Source organism: Tenrec ecaudatus, chromosome 12 (genome assembly GCF_050624435.1).
Source record: "Tenrec ecaudatus isolate mTenEca1 chromosome 12, mTenEca1.hap1, whole genome shotgun sequence".
Taxonomy (NCBI): domain Eukaryota; kingdom Metazoa; phylum Chordata; class Mammalia; order Afrosoricida; family Tenrecidae; genus Tenrec; species Tenrec ecaudatus.
This window is the reverse complement of record NC_134541.1, coordinates 99,751,922-99,769,791: the sequence shown is the minus strand read 5'-3', so window position 1 is coordinate 99,769,791 and position 17,870 is coordinate 99,751,922. Positions and strand designations below refer to the sequence as shown.

General features: G+C 48.2%; 1 protein-coding gene across 1 annotated transcript in view; it reads right to left on the bottom strand.

Moving 5' to 3' along the window:
- Nucleotides 1–17,870, bottom strand: part of CPPED1 (calcineurin like phosphoesterase domain containing 1) — a 139,427-nt gene that overhangs the window by 111,076 nt on the left and 10,481 nt on the right. Inside the window, exon 2 of the mRNA XM_075564273.1 lies at nt 4,445–4,663. Coding sequence (XP_075420388.1) covers nt 4,445–4,663 — 219 coding nt within the window. The remainder of the gene's footprint in view (nt 1–4,444; nt 4,664–17,870) is intronic.

Sequence of the window (17,870 nt, the reverse complement as noted above, 5' to 3'; positions counted from 1 at the left end):
GCTACCTATAGTGAGGGAAAATGATACTACCTATAGTGAGGGAAAATGATGGCTACCTATAGTGAGGGAAAATGATACTACCTATAGTGAGGGAAAATGATACTACCTATAGTGAGGGAAAATGATGACTACCTATAGTGAGGGAAAATGATGACTACCTATAGTGAGGGAAAATGATACTACCTATAGTGAGGGAAAATGATGCCTACCTATAGTGAGGGAAAATGATACTACCTATCGTGAGGGAATATGATGACTACCTATAGTGAGGGAAAATGATACTACCTATAGTGAGGGAAAATGATACTACCTATAATGAGGGAAAATGATACTATCTATAGTGAGGGAAAATGATGCCTACCTATAGTGAGGGAAAATGATACTACCTATCGTGAGGGAATATGATGACTACCTATAGTGAGGGAAAATGATGACTACCTATAGTGAGGGAAAATGATGACTACCTATAGTGAGGGAAAATGATGACTACCTATAGTGAGGGAAAATGATACTACCTATAGTGAGGGAAAATGATACTACCTATAGTGAGGGAAAATGATGACTACCTATAGTGAGGGAAAATGATACTACCTATAGTGAGGGAAAATGATACTACCTATAGTGAGGGAAAATGATGACTACCTATAGTGAGGGAAAATGACACTACCTATAGTGAGGGAAAATGATGGCTACCTATAGTGAGGGAAAATGATACTACCTATAGTGAGGGAAAATGATGGCTACCTATAGTGAGGGAAAATGATACTACCTATAGTGAGGGAAAATGATACTACCTATAGTGAGGGAAAATGATACTACCTATAGTGAGGGAAAATGATGACTACCTATAGTGAGGGAAAATGACACTACCTATAGTGAGGGAAAATGATACTACCTATAGTGAGGGAAAATGATGACTACCTATAGTGAGGGAAAATGATGACTGCCTATAGTGAGGGAAAATGATGACTACCTATAGTGAGGGAAAATGATGACTACCTATAGTGAGGGAAAATGACTACCTATAATGAGGGAAAATGATACTACCTATAGTGAGGGAAAATGACTACCTATAGTGAGGGAAAATGATGACTACCTATAGTGAGGGAAAATGATACTACCTATAGTGAGGGAAAATGATGACTACCTATAGTGAGGGAAAATGATGACTACTATAGTGAGGGAAAATTATGAGCTTCTATTTATAATATCTATAATAGTTTTCATTATAAAAGCACTACTCTTAAAAATTATTCTTCTGCACTTGAACTTCAGTCTACTTGGCCCAAAATATTATTTATGGTGGAATTAAAACATTCTTTCTGAATTTATTTGCCTAAGCATTTGATAATTAACAATGTGCTACATAGTCAATGCAAAGAATTCCTTTTCTAGTGCCTGCCCTACCTCTGAGCAAAAAGCAGGCTTTCAGCTCCCATAAGATTTATAGCCTCGTCAGTATTGACTCGATGGCCCTGAATCAATCTGGTTTTGAGTTTTTGCTCTGCGCTGAGGTATGTCAGGGGGAAGCCATTTCTTGGTCTTCAAAAATGGTAACTAGTTGTAAACCATTCGGTCGAGTTTGGGATCACGCTTCCACATAGGTGCAGTCCTTTCACTGGCTGAGTCCAACCCCACCGTCTCATCCAAGCCTGCAGAGCAGCCTGGACACAGCAGAGATGCCGACCTGCCAGTCTGCATTTAGAAAGCCTTCTGACTAAGCCAGGAACCCAGGTGGTGCAGTGGTGGAATGCTCGGCTGTGGTTCGAGTCCAGCAGTCGCCCCAAGGAGAGAGATGTGACCGCTTGCTCCCAGGAAAGGCCTGGGCCTGGGCAGGGTGTGTGAGACAGTTCTGCTCCGTCCTCTGCAGGCTCCATGGGCTGAAACGGACTCCACGACAACGGGTTTGGCTCGGGTTTGACTAAGTGGTAGGGTTGCTCATAAGAGAACTACATCTTTTAATTTATTTATGGTTGGCATATTTTATTCAAGAAGCAATGTGATCGCACGGAAAGCTTTGATTTGGAATCATTTTGGACCATGACTGAATTCATTAGCATAAATCAGAACAAATCAGTAAACATCTATAAGAACATGTTATATAATTCCCGTGAGTTCCATAATATTCTGTTTTTAAAGCAAAGAAACCACCAGGCTGGAAGATGTTACAGCCTGGATTTGACTTGAATCTGCGAAAAGCAGCAGCTCGCTTGGCAGGCACGCCAGCTGAGGCTACGGGGTCTACGGGCCACTGACTCGAGAGATTCTTCTCGCTATGGGCCAAGCCACGTGGAAGAGCTGGCTGGTTAGCTCAGCCCAACATCAGTCCCTTCAATATGGTAGAGTCGCTATCACTTGGGGAGTCAGGGAGAGTCAGCAGGAGCAGCTAAGTTTTGCAAAACGCAGCTCCATGGACCTTCTTACAGAGCAAGTCTTAGGGCCATCCTTGGCACATGCTTCTGCAGCGAGCTGAAGGCGGGGGGGGGGGTGCTGTCTGCTCTGTGCCATGTGGCACCACGCCATGAAGGCTTACAATGCTTGCTGTTGCCATGAACTCTGGGCTTAGAAACGGCAGCCCTAAGAGGGTGAGGGGCGTGTCCAAGCTTCCCTGGTGCCTCAGTGGCAGCAGTGTGGGACAAGGGTCTGGTTTCCTGAGTTTTATTTCAGGTCTCTGCCCATGGCCTTATCCGCCCCTTCCCCCCACCCACCCCCTCTCTCTTATACAGATGCCACAGCACACAACGCTGCTTCCCTGGGGTCAGGTAGGGGCAATACTGGGGCTCAAGCTGGGGGAGTCAGGGTGTGAGTTGGCTGTCCACCTTTATGGCGTTTTGTAAAGCCCACGGGGACAGGCATGAGGAAGGGTACACTGAGGGCAATGTAATGTGTTATTTGAATCTGAAATGTGGACGAATTCAGAGAGCCTGGGCTTACTAGGTGGATAGTTTATGGTCCTTAGTCGCCTTTCAGAGCTGAAACTGAACACACCCTGCCCGTGTGAACACATCAATGGTTTCAGATCCAAAGGGCAGCTCTGCCCTAAGGACAGAGTTGTGAAGGGAGTGAAAGGGGCGTGGAGGCAGGAAACACACGAAGCCAGCCTTGCCACACACGGATTCAAATGAGACGTTGAAGGTAAAACTGATGACTTGCGCTGGAAAAGTTCACCTAACTCACAATTTTTTTAAAAAAAGGATGACAATGTAAGGGAACAGGGAAACGAGATTCATGGAAATGGAGCAAGCAGAGCGTAACTCAGGATTGGTTACACTCTGACGACTTGTGCAGGAATTGTTTAATGGGGACCTCAAGTGCTGTGGAAGCCTTCACTGAAAATACAATAAAACATTATTGAAGCAATAGTCACAGAGAACTAGGAAACAAACAAACGAGTAAGCAGGAAATGCAGGAGATCTGGGCGCTGACGACAGCCCTGGCGGTCAGTGAAAGCAGCCGGCCCTTCTGGCCTTCCTGCATCTTCACTCGGGGCTTATTCTGCATGGGCACGCTGCCAGACAAGGGTGTCTGCACGGGGGTTATGTGCCCAGAGCAGCTTGGTTTCTCAAAGGGCATCACATTTGTTAGCAGCAAGTGCCCACGTGGTCACTACAGGGCTCTCGTGTCATGTGTGCCCCACTGGTGGAGGGACACACCTACGGAAGCAGGGCTGGTCCCTGGAGCCAGCTCCATCTCCCGGGGTCAGCCTCCTGTTGCTTCTCCATGTTTACAGCCTTGGAGAAAAGAGCACTAGGGTAGAAGGGAAAGGAAGAAAATTCCAGAAGCATGTATCTCACATTTCACCTCCTGTTCTCCACACCATGGAACTGACTCTGCCCCACAACTTCCCAGTGAGGCGGGGAGAGGGGCAGAAAATGGTCTGGGACTTGGGTGGGACCACCAAGTACACAGTATTTTCTCTGAGGAGGACATGCCCTTGGGAGTCCGGGAGTCACAGCATGGAGAACATCTCCAGGAGGGCAGAGCCAAGTCAGAGGAGACAGAGCTCCGCGGTGGAAAGCAGGTCCTGGGAGCTAGCCCTGAGCCCAGGCCCCAGCCTGCCTGTAGCACAGACCTCCCTGGTGACAGCCAGCCAGGCTTCTTAACTTGGAACGGATATAATACCGACAGATGTAAGAGGGGAGAGAGTGATGAGGCCACCTTTAGGGTACCAGCTCCCTGGCATGGAGTTGGGGCAAGTGGGGATCCAAGGGTTTTCTATCCTGAGCACCGATCATCAGGAGTGTAGTTTGGCCTAATCACCGTGATTAACCTCACCGCAGTCTACATATAAACCCAGACTGCCTAGAATGACATACAGTGCCTTGCAGTCATCACCAAGGGGCAGGAGGGCGGGAAGCGTGCTCGGGACCCTTCTTGAAAGCTCCATCTTCCCCTCCCCAAAGGTGGCATGGCAGGAGAGCTCACAAGGACTCCCGCATCTCACCTGGCATGGCATGGATGAGGTCACCACACAGGACGAAGAATCTGGGCCTGGGAGTCAGCTTGTTGATGGCCTGCACAGCTTGTTTTGTCAGTTGGATCTCCTGGGTCCACTCATCGCCGCCCCTGTCACAGTCTCCAGTGGCCCAGGCCTTCATCAATCCAAACTGCGGGTCTGCACCTTGGATGAAGTAGAACGGGCCTTCCCAGACCTTTTCCTTGTCTTAAAGAAAGGAGGGAGGGGAGAGAGGAGAGACAGTGTTACACGTCCTGCCAAGGCAAGCATCCAGGCTGCCAGGGCACAGAAGGCTTCAGACAGGCTCACGTCTGTGAGTGTGACCGCCTGTGGGGAAACAGCTCTTTCTGGAAGACAGTGCCAGTAGGGTGAACCTAGACCTAGTCCCTTCTGAGTGGTGTCCCGTGAGGGTGAGGGCAGACACACACAGAAAGAGTGTCCCTCGGCTAGGGGAAGGGTAGCGCATGAGGGTCTATTGACAAGTCAGGTGATGCTGCGGATGTGAGGACGACCAGAAACAAACAAGGGAGGATCTAGGGCTCCCAGCAAGAAAGCCTGGCCTCACCCATACCCTGGACCACCTTCTCACCCAGAGAACCAGTTTCTCTTCGTAAAAGTGGCCCACTTCGTGGGGCTGTACTACAGCAAGCCAAGGGGACTAGGAGCAGTGGTGCGAGGGGATACAATATTTTTCTTTAAGTAAGCAGGTCATTTCAGGAAGCTGCTGTTCAAACACACCATTTTCCTGTCATTGTCTGAGGGTTTCAATTTATACTAATTATGTCTGCGACCTGGTGACTCCCACAGGCTAGGGAGGGAAAAACCCTGGGCCCGCTGTCACCATGCAGCCAAGCTACTGATTTAAAAGTGAAGCTGGCCAACACAACACGAAGCTGGAGCCACAACAGATGCGGGCGGTCGGGCATCCCTGCTGCACCTGAGCCCCTCCTCAGTGGCAAAGGCAGTAGGGTGCAGCTGCCAGCAGGACTGCACTTGGACTAGGTGATGAGCTTGCAGGGCGTGTAAGCTAGGTGGAATAGCACAACCGCACCAATGGGGCGGGGAGGGGAGGGAGGTAGTGTGACAGGATTTTAATCAGAAGACTTGGAGCTCAGAAACTCTGGCAGAAATGAGATCCTGAAATGAGTTATTCAACATGGGAAAAGCTAGGAAAAAAATTTAAAAGACGCAAAGCTTTCAAAGGCAGTCAGCCATCGTAGGGTTCTGTGAGGGTGAGGCTGGGGAAGGTGTGCCGGGGGGGAGGTTCTCCTACTAGGAAATACTTCTCAGTGCCCGGTACCAAGACACTTAGGTTTGCGCTCCCTACTGCTGGACAGAGCATTTGGAGGGTGGAGGTCTTACCAAAATAATTACAGCCTCAGGAACCCGACGCAGCACAGGCCGACTCTCCCCTACGACTGCTCTGAGTTGGAACTGACCGACAGCAGGGGGTTTGGTTTGGGGGAAGGCAGACAACCAACTAGGAGAATCTAATCTGCTGTGCAAGTTTCACCAAGACCAAGACCACTGGGGATTCAATTGGATGGCAGGGACTGAACGGTTCCTCTCTAGCTAACAACCCTGCCAATAGCCATGGGTGTGAACTCAGGAGACAGGCCCTTTCTAGTCAAGTCTTCAGATGAAGCCACAGCCCCAGGAGACACCTTGACTGCGGCCTTGTAGGAGCCCCCGAGGTGGGAGAACCAGGCTCTGCCATGGCCACACTCCTGGCTCACAGAAATCGTGAACAATACATTCTTGCTCTTGTAAACCACTGAGCTCAGGAGCAATTGCTTACAGCACAACAGGTACACTCCCAATGAGACATCAGGGAGAAAGGGTTCGGATGGAGGCAGGACGACTTCCCTAAGGGCTGAAGGTGGATGCCATGCAAAGCCGAGACTGCACTCTTGCCAGGGCTTTCTGCTCCCATCCGAACCAGCTCAGAGAGGCGGATCAGCACCCCAGGGCTGGGATGCAAATCTACCTTCCACAACACGGAGATTTATAAATTGCCTTCTACAGCAAACATTTCAACAAATACAGCTTCCTATGACGTAATCATCATCTCAAAAACGCAAATCCTTACAAAATGCCAAAGACCCTCCTAAGGATCCCACATGAGGGAGTAGAGCTGTCCCACTGGGTTTCCAATGCTGCAGTCTTTACAGAAGCAGACTGCCACGTCGTTCCCCCATGAGAGAGGTGGGTTTGAACTGCTGATCTTGAGGTTAGCAGTCCAGCGCTTAACCACTGCACCAGCAGGGCTCAATAGATCTTGGGGCTATAAATGAAATCTCCCGTTATCACTTGTTTACTTGGATAAAATCTCAATGTTAGGAAGCCCAAGTACAAAATAGACTGATTCAAGATGACTGAAAGCGGAGTATCAATCTCCGGTCTCTCTTATCTAATAGAGGCAATTTGTTGACTCCATACCCCATGTTCTTATAGCATCTGAATCCTCTTAAGGGTTCTGCTATAGGTGCATGTGGTTTTGATCTCGTCTTAATTTTAATCAAGGCTGAATTAAAATTATCTGGGGGTTATAAAGCTTACTTTGAGAGCAGTGTTCCCCAAAGTGGCCAAGACTACCCAGGGGGCTACAAAAGCACACACCCACCCATCATCCAGGACTATGGGCTGTAGTACAAGCTATGCATTGCCAGGGGGGCACGAGTCTTTTTTCCTGGCAAGGGGGAGGTTGGTTGTGTAAGTTTGGGAACCTATGTTCTAGCACAGGAGTGGGGAATGTCCAGCCCACAGGGCGTGTACCAAATCAAACTCACTGCCATCAAGTCAGTGCTGACTCATAGCGACCCCATGTGGGTTTCTAACACTATCACTCTTCCCAGGAATCTCTTCCCAGAAATGTTACCGAACATTTCTGTAGAAAATGTTCCCAGAAAGCCCACTCTTTCTCCCAAAGAGCTGCTGGTGGTTTTGAACTGCTGATCACGCAGATCCAAGACCAACACATAACAACTACCCCACCAGAGTTCCTGCAGGCCATATAAGGCCTGGAAAATTATCCATACCAAGTGCCATCACATGTCCTACTAAAGAGAAGCAGCTCCAGCCACCATGTTAGGAGTGAGCTGATTAAATGTTGGACCGGTTTGGCCCTTGGATGGTGTTATAAGCATTCAAAATGGCCCTTGGCAGAAAGATGGTCCCCCGCCCTTGCTCTGGAGGGAGGCATCCTTTGTAAGTGCACACCTTTCTTACACCTCCGGACCAGTACTGGGATGGCGGGGATGTTCCAGTGATGCACATGAGTCCACCTACGATGATGCTGGGCACTACAAGCAGGGTCACCCATGGCGGGCAGGCTTCACAGAGCTTCCAGATCCATGGTTCTCAACCTTCCCAATGCTGTGTGCAACCCTTTGATACAGTTCTTCATGGTGTGATGATCCCCAACCATCGGAAATATGTTAGGCGACCCCTGTGAAAGGGTCATTCGACCCCCAAAGGGCTGAGAACTGCCGATCTAGATGAACAGAGATGAGGATAAAAGGCTAGATGAGCTGCCCATGAAAACAAAGTCAATAAAAACCCTCTGGACCAGTGTTGGCTGATATCATGCTGAACATCATCAGAAAAGACCAATCGTCTTTTCCGGGACACAGGGTTTCGTGGAGTAGAGGGTAAATAAACATGGGGCACCCCTCGAAGACACTGTCCTATGCAATGGCCACAACAATGGACTCAAACATCGCTGTGGAGGGAGAATGCTCGAGCTGGCAATATGCCACCCCAGTGTGCATGAGGTCCATGACAACCCACCACACCCCTCACATTTTCACGCCACGCAAGCGCATGCTGACCAATACGAGCATTTGTATGAAATGACTTCACCAAAGGCCTGTGTTTGCTGGTCAACATCGCCGAGAGCCAGGGAGGGCACCTGGGGCTACTACCCCCTAGGGTAGGGGTCCTCAAACTTTTTTTTGAGGCTAGTTCGCTGTCCTTCAGACTGTTGGAGGGCCGGGCTATTGTTTAAAAAATATGAACAAAGTCCTATGCACACTGGACAAGTCGGCTGCTAAGCAGGACAAGCAGCGGCCAGATAAATGTTCTCAGCAGGCCGCCGGTGGCCCTCGGGCTGTAGTTTGAGGACCCGTGCCCTAGGGCAACAGCAGTGATGAAGTTATCTCTGGGTTGGTCTTGCATATTTTCCTGTTTGATTTTAGCTTCCTAACTATGTCTGGCTCAGGTGTTTGGTCAGCAGGGGACTTTTTATGGAACAATTTTTAAAAATTATTTTATTGGGGGTTCACACAACTCTTATCACAATCCATCCATCCATTCATTGTGTAAAGCACATTTGTTGCCATCATTATTCTCAAAACATTTGCTTTCTACTTGAGCCCTTGGTATCAGCTTCTCACTTTTTCCCCTCTCTCCCGGCTGTCCCCTCCCTCATGAACCCTTGATAATTTATAAATTATTATAATTTTGTCATATTTTACACTATCCAACATCTTTCAAGAATCTTCTTTAAAATCATTTTATTAGGGGCTCATACAACTCTTATCACAATGCATACATACATCAATTGTGTAAAGCACATTTATACATTGATTGCCCTTATCATTCTCAAAACATTTGACCCCTGGCATCAGCTCATTTTTCTCCTCCCTCCCCGCTACTCCCTCCCTCATGAACCCTTGATAATTTATAAATTATTATTTTGTCATATCTTGCCCTGTCCAATGTTCCCTCACCCACTCTTCTGTTGTCCATCCCCCAGGGAGGAGGTCACATGTAGATCCTTGTAATCTGTTCCCCCTTTCCAACCCACCCTCCCTCCACCCTCCTGGTATCTCCACTCACACCACTGGTCCTGAAGAATCATCCGCCCTGGATTCCCTGTGTTTCCAGTTCCTATCTGTACCAGTGTACATGCTCTGGTCTAGCCAGATTTATAAGGTAGAATTGGGATCATGATAGTGGGGGGAGGGAGAAAGGAAGCATTGAGGAACCAGAGAAAAGTTGTATGTTTCTTTTTTTTTAATTTTATGTTTCATCGTTGCTACATCACACCAATTGGCTTGTCTCCTCCCCGAGACCCTTCTGTAAGGGGATGTACAGTGGCCTACACAGCAAATGAATGGAGCGGCAAGGTCCCCAGGGAATGCTGAAGGTGGACTTTGGGGTCAGGACGTGGTGGCCCAACAGACTGGACTAGAAAACACTCCTAAAGGCAAACAAGCAATCCTTGAACAAACTACAAGCTTTTCTTTCTTGTGATTTTTTTGTCATTGGTTTGTTGCTGTTGTAGTTTTGTTGTATATTGTTGCTTGGTTTTGCTCTCTTGTTTTTGTGCAAGTTATTATCTCTGCAAGTCTGTCTAAATAAGATAGGCTGGATGAACAATCTGGAGGAGAAAACAACGGGGCCAACAGTTCCAGGGGAACATGGGAGAGGGTGTGGTGGGGGGAAAGGTAGTGGTGTTAACAAACCCAGGGACAAGGGAACAACAAATGATCCAAATCGGTGGTGAGGAGGGTGTAGGAGGCCTGGTAGGGCATGATCAAGGGTAATGTAACCAAGAGGAATTGCTGAAACCCTGATGGGGACTAAGCATGATAGTGGGACAAGGGGAAATTCAAAGGAAATAGAAGAGCTACGAGGCAAAGGGCATTTACAGAGGTCTAAATAAAGGTATGTACATCTGCAAAGATATTTATATATATATGAGGATGGGGAAATAGATCTATGTGCATATATGTATAGGTTTAGTATTAAGGTAGCAGAAAGACATTGGGCCTCCACTCAAGTACTCCCTCAATGCAAGAATACTTTCTTCTATTAAATTGGCATTCCATGACGCTCACCTTCCCCATACAACTGCTGAAACAAAGCAGGTGAATAAGCAAATGTAGTGAAGAAAGCTGATGGTGCCTGGCTATATAGGGTCTGGGGTTTTGAAGGCTTGAAGGTAAACAAGCAGCCATCTAGCTGAGAAGCAACAAAGCCCACATGAAAGAAGCACCCCAGCCTGTGTGATCACGAGATGTGGAAGGGATCAGGTGCAGCCATTATCAGAACAAAAAATCTTATCACTGTGAATGAGGGTGTGTTTGTGGAGTGGAGAGCCAAAGCCATTCACGATTCTTTAGTTACTTTAGACAGGTCTCTCTTTGAATCCTGGGCAAACAATGAGTCTTTGTCCTGGGTCAGGGTCCAAGTCACACAGTTAGGAGCAGCAGCTTCTGCCCTTTAAAGGGCAATTTAGAATCTGGAGGCTGCTGGGCTGAGCCAGAGGGCCAGAGCCCACAGGGTGGGCAACCTATGAACCAGGGCTGCCAACACCGTTCATTTTTTTTTTTTGCACTAAATTTTACTTGCAATTGGCAGTCTAGTTAGCATATTAGGCCATTTGTATTTCTTTTTATAAAAATCATTTTATTGGGGGCTCGTACAACTCATAACAATCCATACATCCATTGTGTCAAGCACTTTTGTACATTTGTTTCCCTCATCATTCTCAAAACATTTGCTTTCTACTTGAGCCCTTGGTATCAGCTCATTTTTCCCCTCCCTTCCCGCTCCTCCCTCCCCCATGAGCCCTTGATAATTTATACATTATTATTTTGTCATACCTTACACCATCCGACATCTCTCTTCACCCACTTCTCTGCTGTCCATACCCCAGGGGAGAGGTTGGGTATACGTAGATCCTTGTAATCTGTTCCCCCTTTCTTCCTCACCTTGCCTCTACCCTCCCGGTATTGTCACTCATTCCACTGGTCCTGAGGGGTTCATCTGTCCTGGATTCCCTGTTTCCAGTTCCTATCTGTACCAGTGTACATCCTCCAGTTCAGCTGGATTTGTACGGTAGAATTGGGATCATGAGAGTGGGTGTGTGTGTGTGTGGAAGCATTCACGAACTAGAGGAAAACTGTATGTTTCATTATTGCTACACTGCACCCTGACTGGCTCATGTCCTCCCCGTAGTCTTTCTGCAAGGAGATGTTCAATTTCCCACAGAGGAGCCCTGGGCCTCCATTCTGCACTCCCCCTCATTCACAATGCTATGATATTTTTTGGTCTTTGATGTCTGATACCTGATCCCTTCGACACCATGTGAGCTTTGTTGTTCCTCAGTTAATGGCCTCTTGTTTATCTTCCAACCTATAGGACCCCAGATTCTAGATCTTTTTTGTTGTTGTTGCTCATCTTGATCAAGACATTTGGTGTTCAAAAAGTTCCATTCAAGTGGAAGGTCTTGGTGAATTAGAGGACTGTATGCAAAGATCATGTTGGCAAGGTCCCCACGATTGTTTCCTGGAGGCTGGGTTCCTTGCGGCCCTTGCCTGCAGCACAGGGCTGATTCCAGGTACTGGCAGGGCCCAGGAGAGGACCCCAACGAGTGGAATTGTCCCATCATCTTGTTCAAGTCCCCCTGTATCTACAGCAAGCTTCTAGGTTGCATAAAGTCAAGAGAGAAGATCAGCCAGAGAAATACATTGGTCAAAATCAAACCAGGAAGAAGCTGTGCCAGCCCCAGATGCTGACGGGGCAGAGCCCTGAATTCAGGGATGGTGACCACACAGGGGAATGAGGTCATCCACACTTTTGAGTGTTGCTATTTATCCAGATGGCAGGCCAGAAGACCTAGGCTCAGAGTGACCATTATTTTCTAAATCAATGTTTTAAGTCAATTGAAAAAAACACAAAAAGTTTTTTATAAGAAAAATCTTGGCTTTGGGAAGAAAGTTGATTTGTGTATAGCATATTAGTAACCAGATGGCACCACTGCCAGAGTTCATCTAAGACTGTCTGGAAAGAATCACTCAAAATAGGGGCAGTGGTGGTGGTGGTATTAAACTTGGGAGAGGAGAGACAGAATCTTCTGGAAGCATTAGCAGCTGCAAAGTAACTGTATACAGAGAACCATCTCAAACACCTCTAAAAATCCACTCGATGCCTTACCACAATCCCTTCCTACAAGGCTTATTAGCAAGCAACAGTGATTCCCTGGTAGAATCTTACATCTTCCAACTGGGAGACAGAACCAAGTTGGATTCCTGGCCAGTGTACTGCATCTGCAGCCACTACTGACTGTCAGTGGAGGCCTAGGTGTTGCTATGATGCTGGGCAGGGTTCAGCAGAACTTCCAGACTAAGACTAGGAAGAAAGGCCTGGTGACCTTCTTGTGAAAAATTGGGCAATGAAAACTCTGTGCAGTGGTTCTCAACCTTCCTCATGCCGCAACCCTTTAATAAGTGCCTCATGTTGTGGTGACACCCAACCATAAATTATTTTCATTGCTACTTCATCACTGTCATCTTGTTACTGTTACTATTATGAATCGCCCGAGAAATGGTCGTCTGAACCCCAAAGGGGTTGCAACCCACAGATTGAGACCACTGCTCTATAGGGCCGCAACGGCGAGATCGGCAACCAATCGTGATGATGGCACAGAATGAGGCAGTATTTTGTTTGCTTGGGTGGGAGGTTGTCAGGAGTCAGGAGCCAATTGGAAAGCAGCTAACAAAACCAGCAACAGCAGCACGAGACTGTGTGTGTGCCAGTCACAAGGCTGGCAGTTCAAACCCACCAGCTGCTCCATGGGAGATGGTTCTCTGCTCCTGCAAGACTTGCGGCCTCAGAAACCCTATAGAGCAGTGGTTCTCAACTTTCCTAAGGACACGACCCTTTAAGACAGCTCCTCAGGGGGAGCGGGCAGGGAGGGGAAAATGAGGAGCTGATGCCAGGAGCTTAAGTGGAGAACAAATGTTTTGAGAATGATGAGGGCAATGAATGTACAAATGTGCTTTACATAATTGATGTATGTATGGATTGGAATAAGAGTTGTATGAGCCCCTAATAAAACGATTAAAAAACTACAGTTCCTCATGTTGTGGTGACCCCTCCCCCTCCAACCACAAAATTATTTTTGTTGCTACTGCATAACTGCAACCTTGCTACTGTTATGAATCAGGCAACACCTGCCAAAGGGTGGCTGGAGAAGCCCTGCTCTGGAGGGCCACTGTCAGTGGGCCCCGACTTGCCCGCAGTGGTTCTGAGTTTAGCAGGCCTGAAAGCAATTATCATTGCTTGTGGCAGTTTGAACATTTAACATCATGAACAAAGTGTTTTCTTGGATTTTCCGCTTCTAATATAGTTTTCCTCACTCGTTTTTATTATGTCTTTTGGGCATGTTTTTCAACTGTTAATCAAAACTGACTTTTTAATATACAGTAAGAATTACAGACGTCATTGATCCTTTTGCTCCTACCAGCTAATCAATAACAAACCATAATAAATGCACCCTTAAGAGCCAATGTATCATCCACCTGGGAACAGGTTTGGGGAATCAGCCACATGGGGGACAAATACCCAACACTGCAATCATTCCTGCTCTCCAGACATGCTAAGCCTATTTCTTATAGCAGGCTCAAAGTGCTCAGAGCTGGATACCATGATAAGCAGCTTTCTTCATTTCCCTTCTATAAAGACCTAGTTCCTGGATCTGGTTTGTCTTTGAGAACCCAGTTAGGAAAAGGAAGGGTCCTGCTCAAGCAGGGTGGTTAACAAGGCTGCTCTCTTCAAGCATCATATCGCAATAGCTAAGAAATCTAGAGTTTGGCTCCAATTACCTCACCTGAGTCAAAATTATAACCTACCAGAAAGTCACAGTATTAAAAACAAAACTAACACCATACCAGAAAAAAAAAAACACCTGAGCAAAATTAGCAATGTTTATCTGGATTGCTTCAAGCTCATGGCTTGTTCCATCAACCCCTTAAATCCATCACTTCCACAACCAGATTCATCATTGTGCCTTGAAGACTGGCTCTTCCTCCTGATGGCCCTCATTTCATCACCATCATCCAATCCCTTTCTCTGTGGGTCTCAGGCTCTTGTATCACTGGGTCTACACTAACTTAGCTGCCCGAGTACACGCCATGCCTACGTGTCTCCGGCAGTAATACCTCCTCCCTCTCCTCCAGCTCTCCTGGTTCAGGTCTCCCCTTCCCCTTAAGGGGCCTACTAAGACAGCCCAGGTGTCCTCTCTGGCCTCTACTGTTCCCCGTCCAGCCCGCCTCAGGTGACCATTGTCATTGTGACTCTAAGACCCTTATCCTGATCATTCAAATCTGCCACCAGCCATCAAGCCTCTGATTTCCGTGAAGAAGGGCTCCAGCTTGTGCCCCACCTCCAGGACCGCCCAGGATGACCCATGCAGGCCCTGGCATGTGGCAGGCATTTGGGAAATAGTCTACAGACTGTTTGGGAAAGAGCTTACACTCACCCTGAAAGTGAGGACTCTCCAGTAGAGGCCCAAATGTACTCATTGTGGCCAACAGGCCAGTGATGGCCGTCATGGCCCAACGTGTAACCACTACAGTGCCAGGGCTCCTTCGACGACTGGTTAAAACTATGCAAGCAGGTGCTGGTGACTTGATGGGCCTGTAACAATGCAAATAAGGGAACCGGTTCATTCTGACATCCTGCTCGGCTCAAACCACTGACAGTGAGTTGATTCTGACACAGCACTCCATTGTAGGGTTTCCAAGGCTCTGCCGCTCCTGTGACTCGCCTTCTACGGTTCAGCTGGAAGCTGTCTTTTCGTCTTACAAGTTCTTGGTGGCAGAAGCAGGCACAACAAAACAAACAGAAGACCTGGAGGGAACTCCTTTGTTCGTAAGCTTCCTATCCAGAGGCACTCTGCTCTCTCCTCCGCTGCAGGGAGGCCACCACACCAGCTCCGATCACTGCTGGGGCTATGTTTCTCAGTGCAGGGCCCAGTGCGGCTGCAAGGCTAGAGCTTGGTGAGCGGCCAGAAGCCTCCAGCCTCTGAAGCCTTTATGTGTGTCTGGTCCGAGGGTAGGCCAGAGTTCAGAGTTTGGGTACACATGTTCGTGTCCCAGTTCTAGTCTTTACCTATGGTGTGAAGTGATAGTTTCCGTGAACCCTCTAGACCTCCATTCCCTTATCTGTAACTGGAGAAGAGCAGTACCCACCTCAAGAGGCTGCTGTGCAGAATAAATGCATGAAGCTGTGTAAAGCTTTTGGGCCTGGCAAAGAGTAAGTGGTCAGGTACTGGCTCCGATGACCAGGACTATTCCAAAAGCAGTGGTAGCTCACTGCAATTCTCACCATCCACACAAGCTCGGGGTCCATTCCTGGCCAATGCAGCTTGTTGCAGCACTTCCGCAGTGCAACGCCAGGGTTGTCTCTGACCTTCCTGCCTTGGCTTAGCCCCTCTAAGAGATGGAGGCATCGCAAAGAGCAGGGGCTATTAACAATCCTGCCCACTCTTTCTCCCATTAACACACAGTGGATTCAGACAAGAGTTAGAGATGTATAAAATCTACTGCAAAAGATAACTTTAAAGAGTGAAAATGGCAAGGCGTCATTTTGAAGACTCAGGTGCACCTGATCCAAGCTATGGTATGTTCAACTGCTCCACATACATGTGCAAAAACTGGACAAGGAGTAAGGAAGAGTCGGCGCCTTTGAATCACGGTGTTAGTGAAGCGTGTAAACTAGACCATGGGCTAACAGAAGGAACAAATCTGTGTTGGAAGCAGTACAGTCAAAATACTCCAAAGTGTGCGCTTTCATTTCCGAGCTGCAGCAGGCCATCAGGAGGGACCAGTTCCTGCAGAAGGCCCACACACTGGGCAAAGTACAAGGTCAGGGAAGAAGAGGGCCCTGGAGAAGATGGACTGACACAGTGGCCGCACTAATGAGCTAAAAAATAGTAACTGTGTGGACAGCGCAGTGTTTCCTTCTGTGGCCACGAGTCAGAACTCACTGGACATCCCCTAACAATCATCAAACTCACTGCCACCCAATCAGTTCCAACTCACAGCAGCCCGGTGGGACAGGGCAGGCTGCTCCGTGGGCTGCTGAGATGAAAACTCTTCAGGAGCAGAGAGCTCCATCTTTCTCCAGTGGAGTAGCTGGTGCTTTCCAACTGCTGACCCTGACAGCAGCATGAGGCACAAGCCAACAGCAACATACAAGCACACTGAACTGCTCTCTTCTTGACGTCTCTTACTCCACATATTGTGGATCTTGCTTTGATTATACAAACAGCCAGGATGGGACACTTTGCAGCTGCCTGGAGGCTTTCTGTGGTTGTGGTTCTCACTGTGATGATCTGCAGAGAATCACAATCAAAACATCTTCAGCAATAGCCCGAGTCCTCTCTGAGGATCACCTTAGTTAGTGGGGAGGGGCAGGACGAGATGAAAGTGTAGCAAAACAATATGACTGCCGTGGCCCTCTTTGTGCTTTACGGTCCAAACGGTCCAACTTCAGACTGTGTCCTTCATGAGGGCTTGCCTCGGGGACCTGACAGCTCAGGGTGCAGAGCTGCTCTCTGGGGTGACGGCACCATTCTAAAATGGATGGTGGGGCTGGCTGCACAAAGGCCACTGAATGGTGCACTCTGCATGGGTGATGTGAAAAATCCCCTGGATCCTCTTCCTCACCAAATCACGAACTATAAAGCCACCTCCCCGGGCTCCACAACTGTCTGAAGCACCGAGGTGAATTTACCCAACGTCTTTTTCTTGTTCCTCCAAAAGGCAGAATGTGAGGCACACGAACTTGAGGCAGGGCCTGGCAGCCACACGTGCCATTTAGGGATGGAGAATCTGCCAAAAGGCATAGCTGCAGCTCTTCAGAGAAGTCAGGAGGCAGATGGGCCAGGCCCACCTGGCCAAATAGTTTCTAGCATCACTGGTTTCAACTGACGCAGCTCGAGGACAGGTAAAGCAGGAAAGCTATTTCTAGCACGCTCTTCCTGTCCCAAAGCAGGCCTCAGTCTGGGGCTGCCTGTTTGGGTGGCAGCCTACTGTGGTTCCTGCCCACCATCCTCGGGTGGCTGCTTGCCTGGGCTGCTTTCTGGGGAGAATGGGGAGAAGGTGCGGGCAGACAGAAAGCTGGGCAGAGAGAAGTGGGGCACAAAGAGGAGATGGCTCCTTGAGAAGATGCCCGCCTTTATCAGCGGGACCTCCTTCGAAGAGGTGTTTGATTTATTCAAAAGCTTTTGTTTGTTTGTTAGACAAAATAACCTGGGCTCCTACAGGCCAACAAACGATCCTTGAACTAACTAAAAACTAAAATAAATAAATAACCTGGGCTGTGAGCACTGTGCGTCAGTCAGGCGATATGGAGGTATGACTGACTCACAGGGTGGAAGGCTGATTCGTACTCATTCCCTTATTCTGGTAGCACTTGGCCATTCAATGTCCAGATGCTGGCACCCTGCCTGCCACAGACACACAGTTCAAGTTGAAACATGTGCAACAAAGGGAAGGAGTGCCGAAGTGGGGAGGGTCAAAGAAAGACACCACTGACGACCAGTTCATTGTGACTCACAGCCACCCTCCAGGATGGGGCATAACTGCCCAGCAGGCTCCCAAGGCCTTTGCCAGAATGG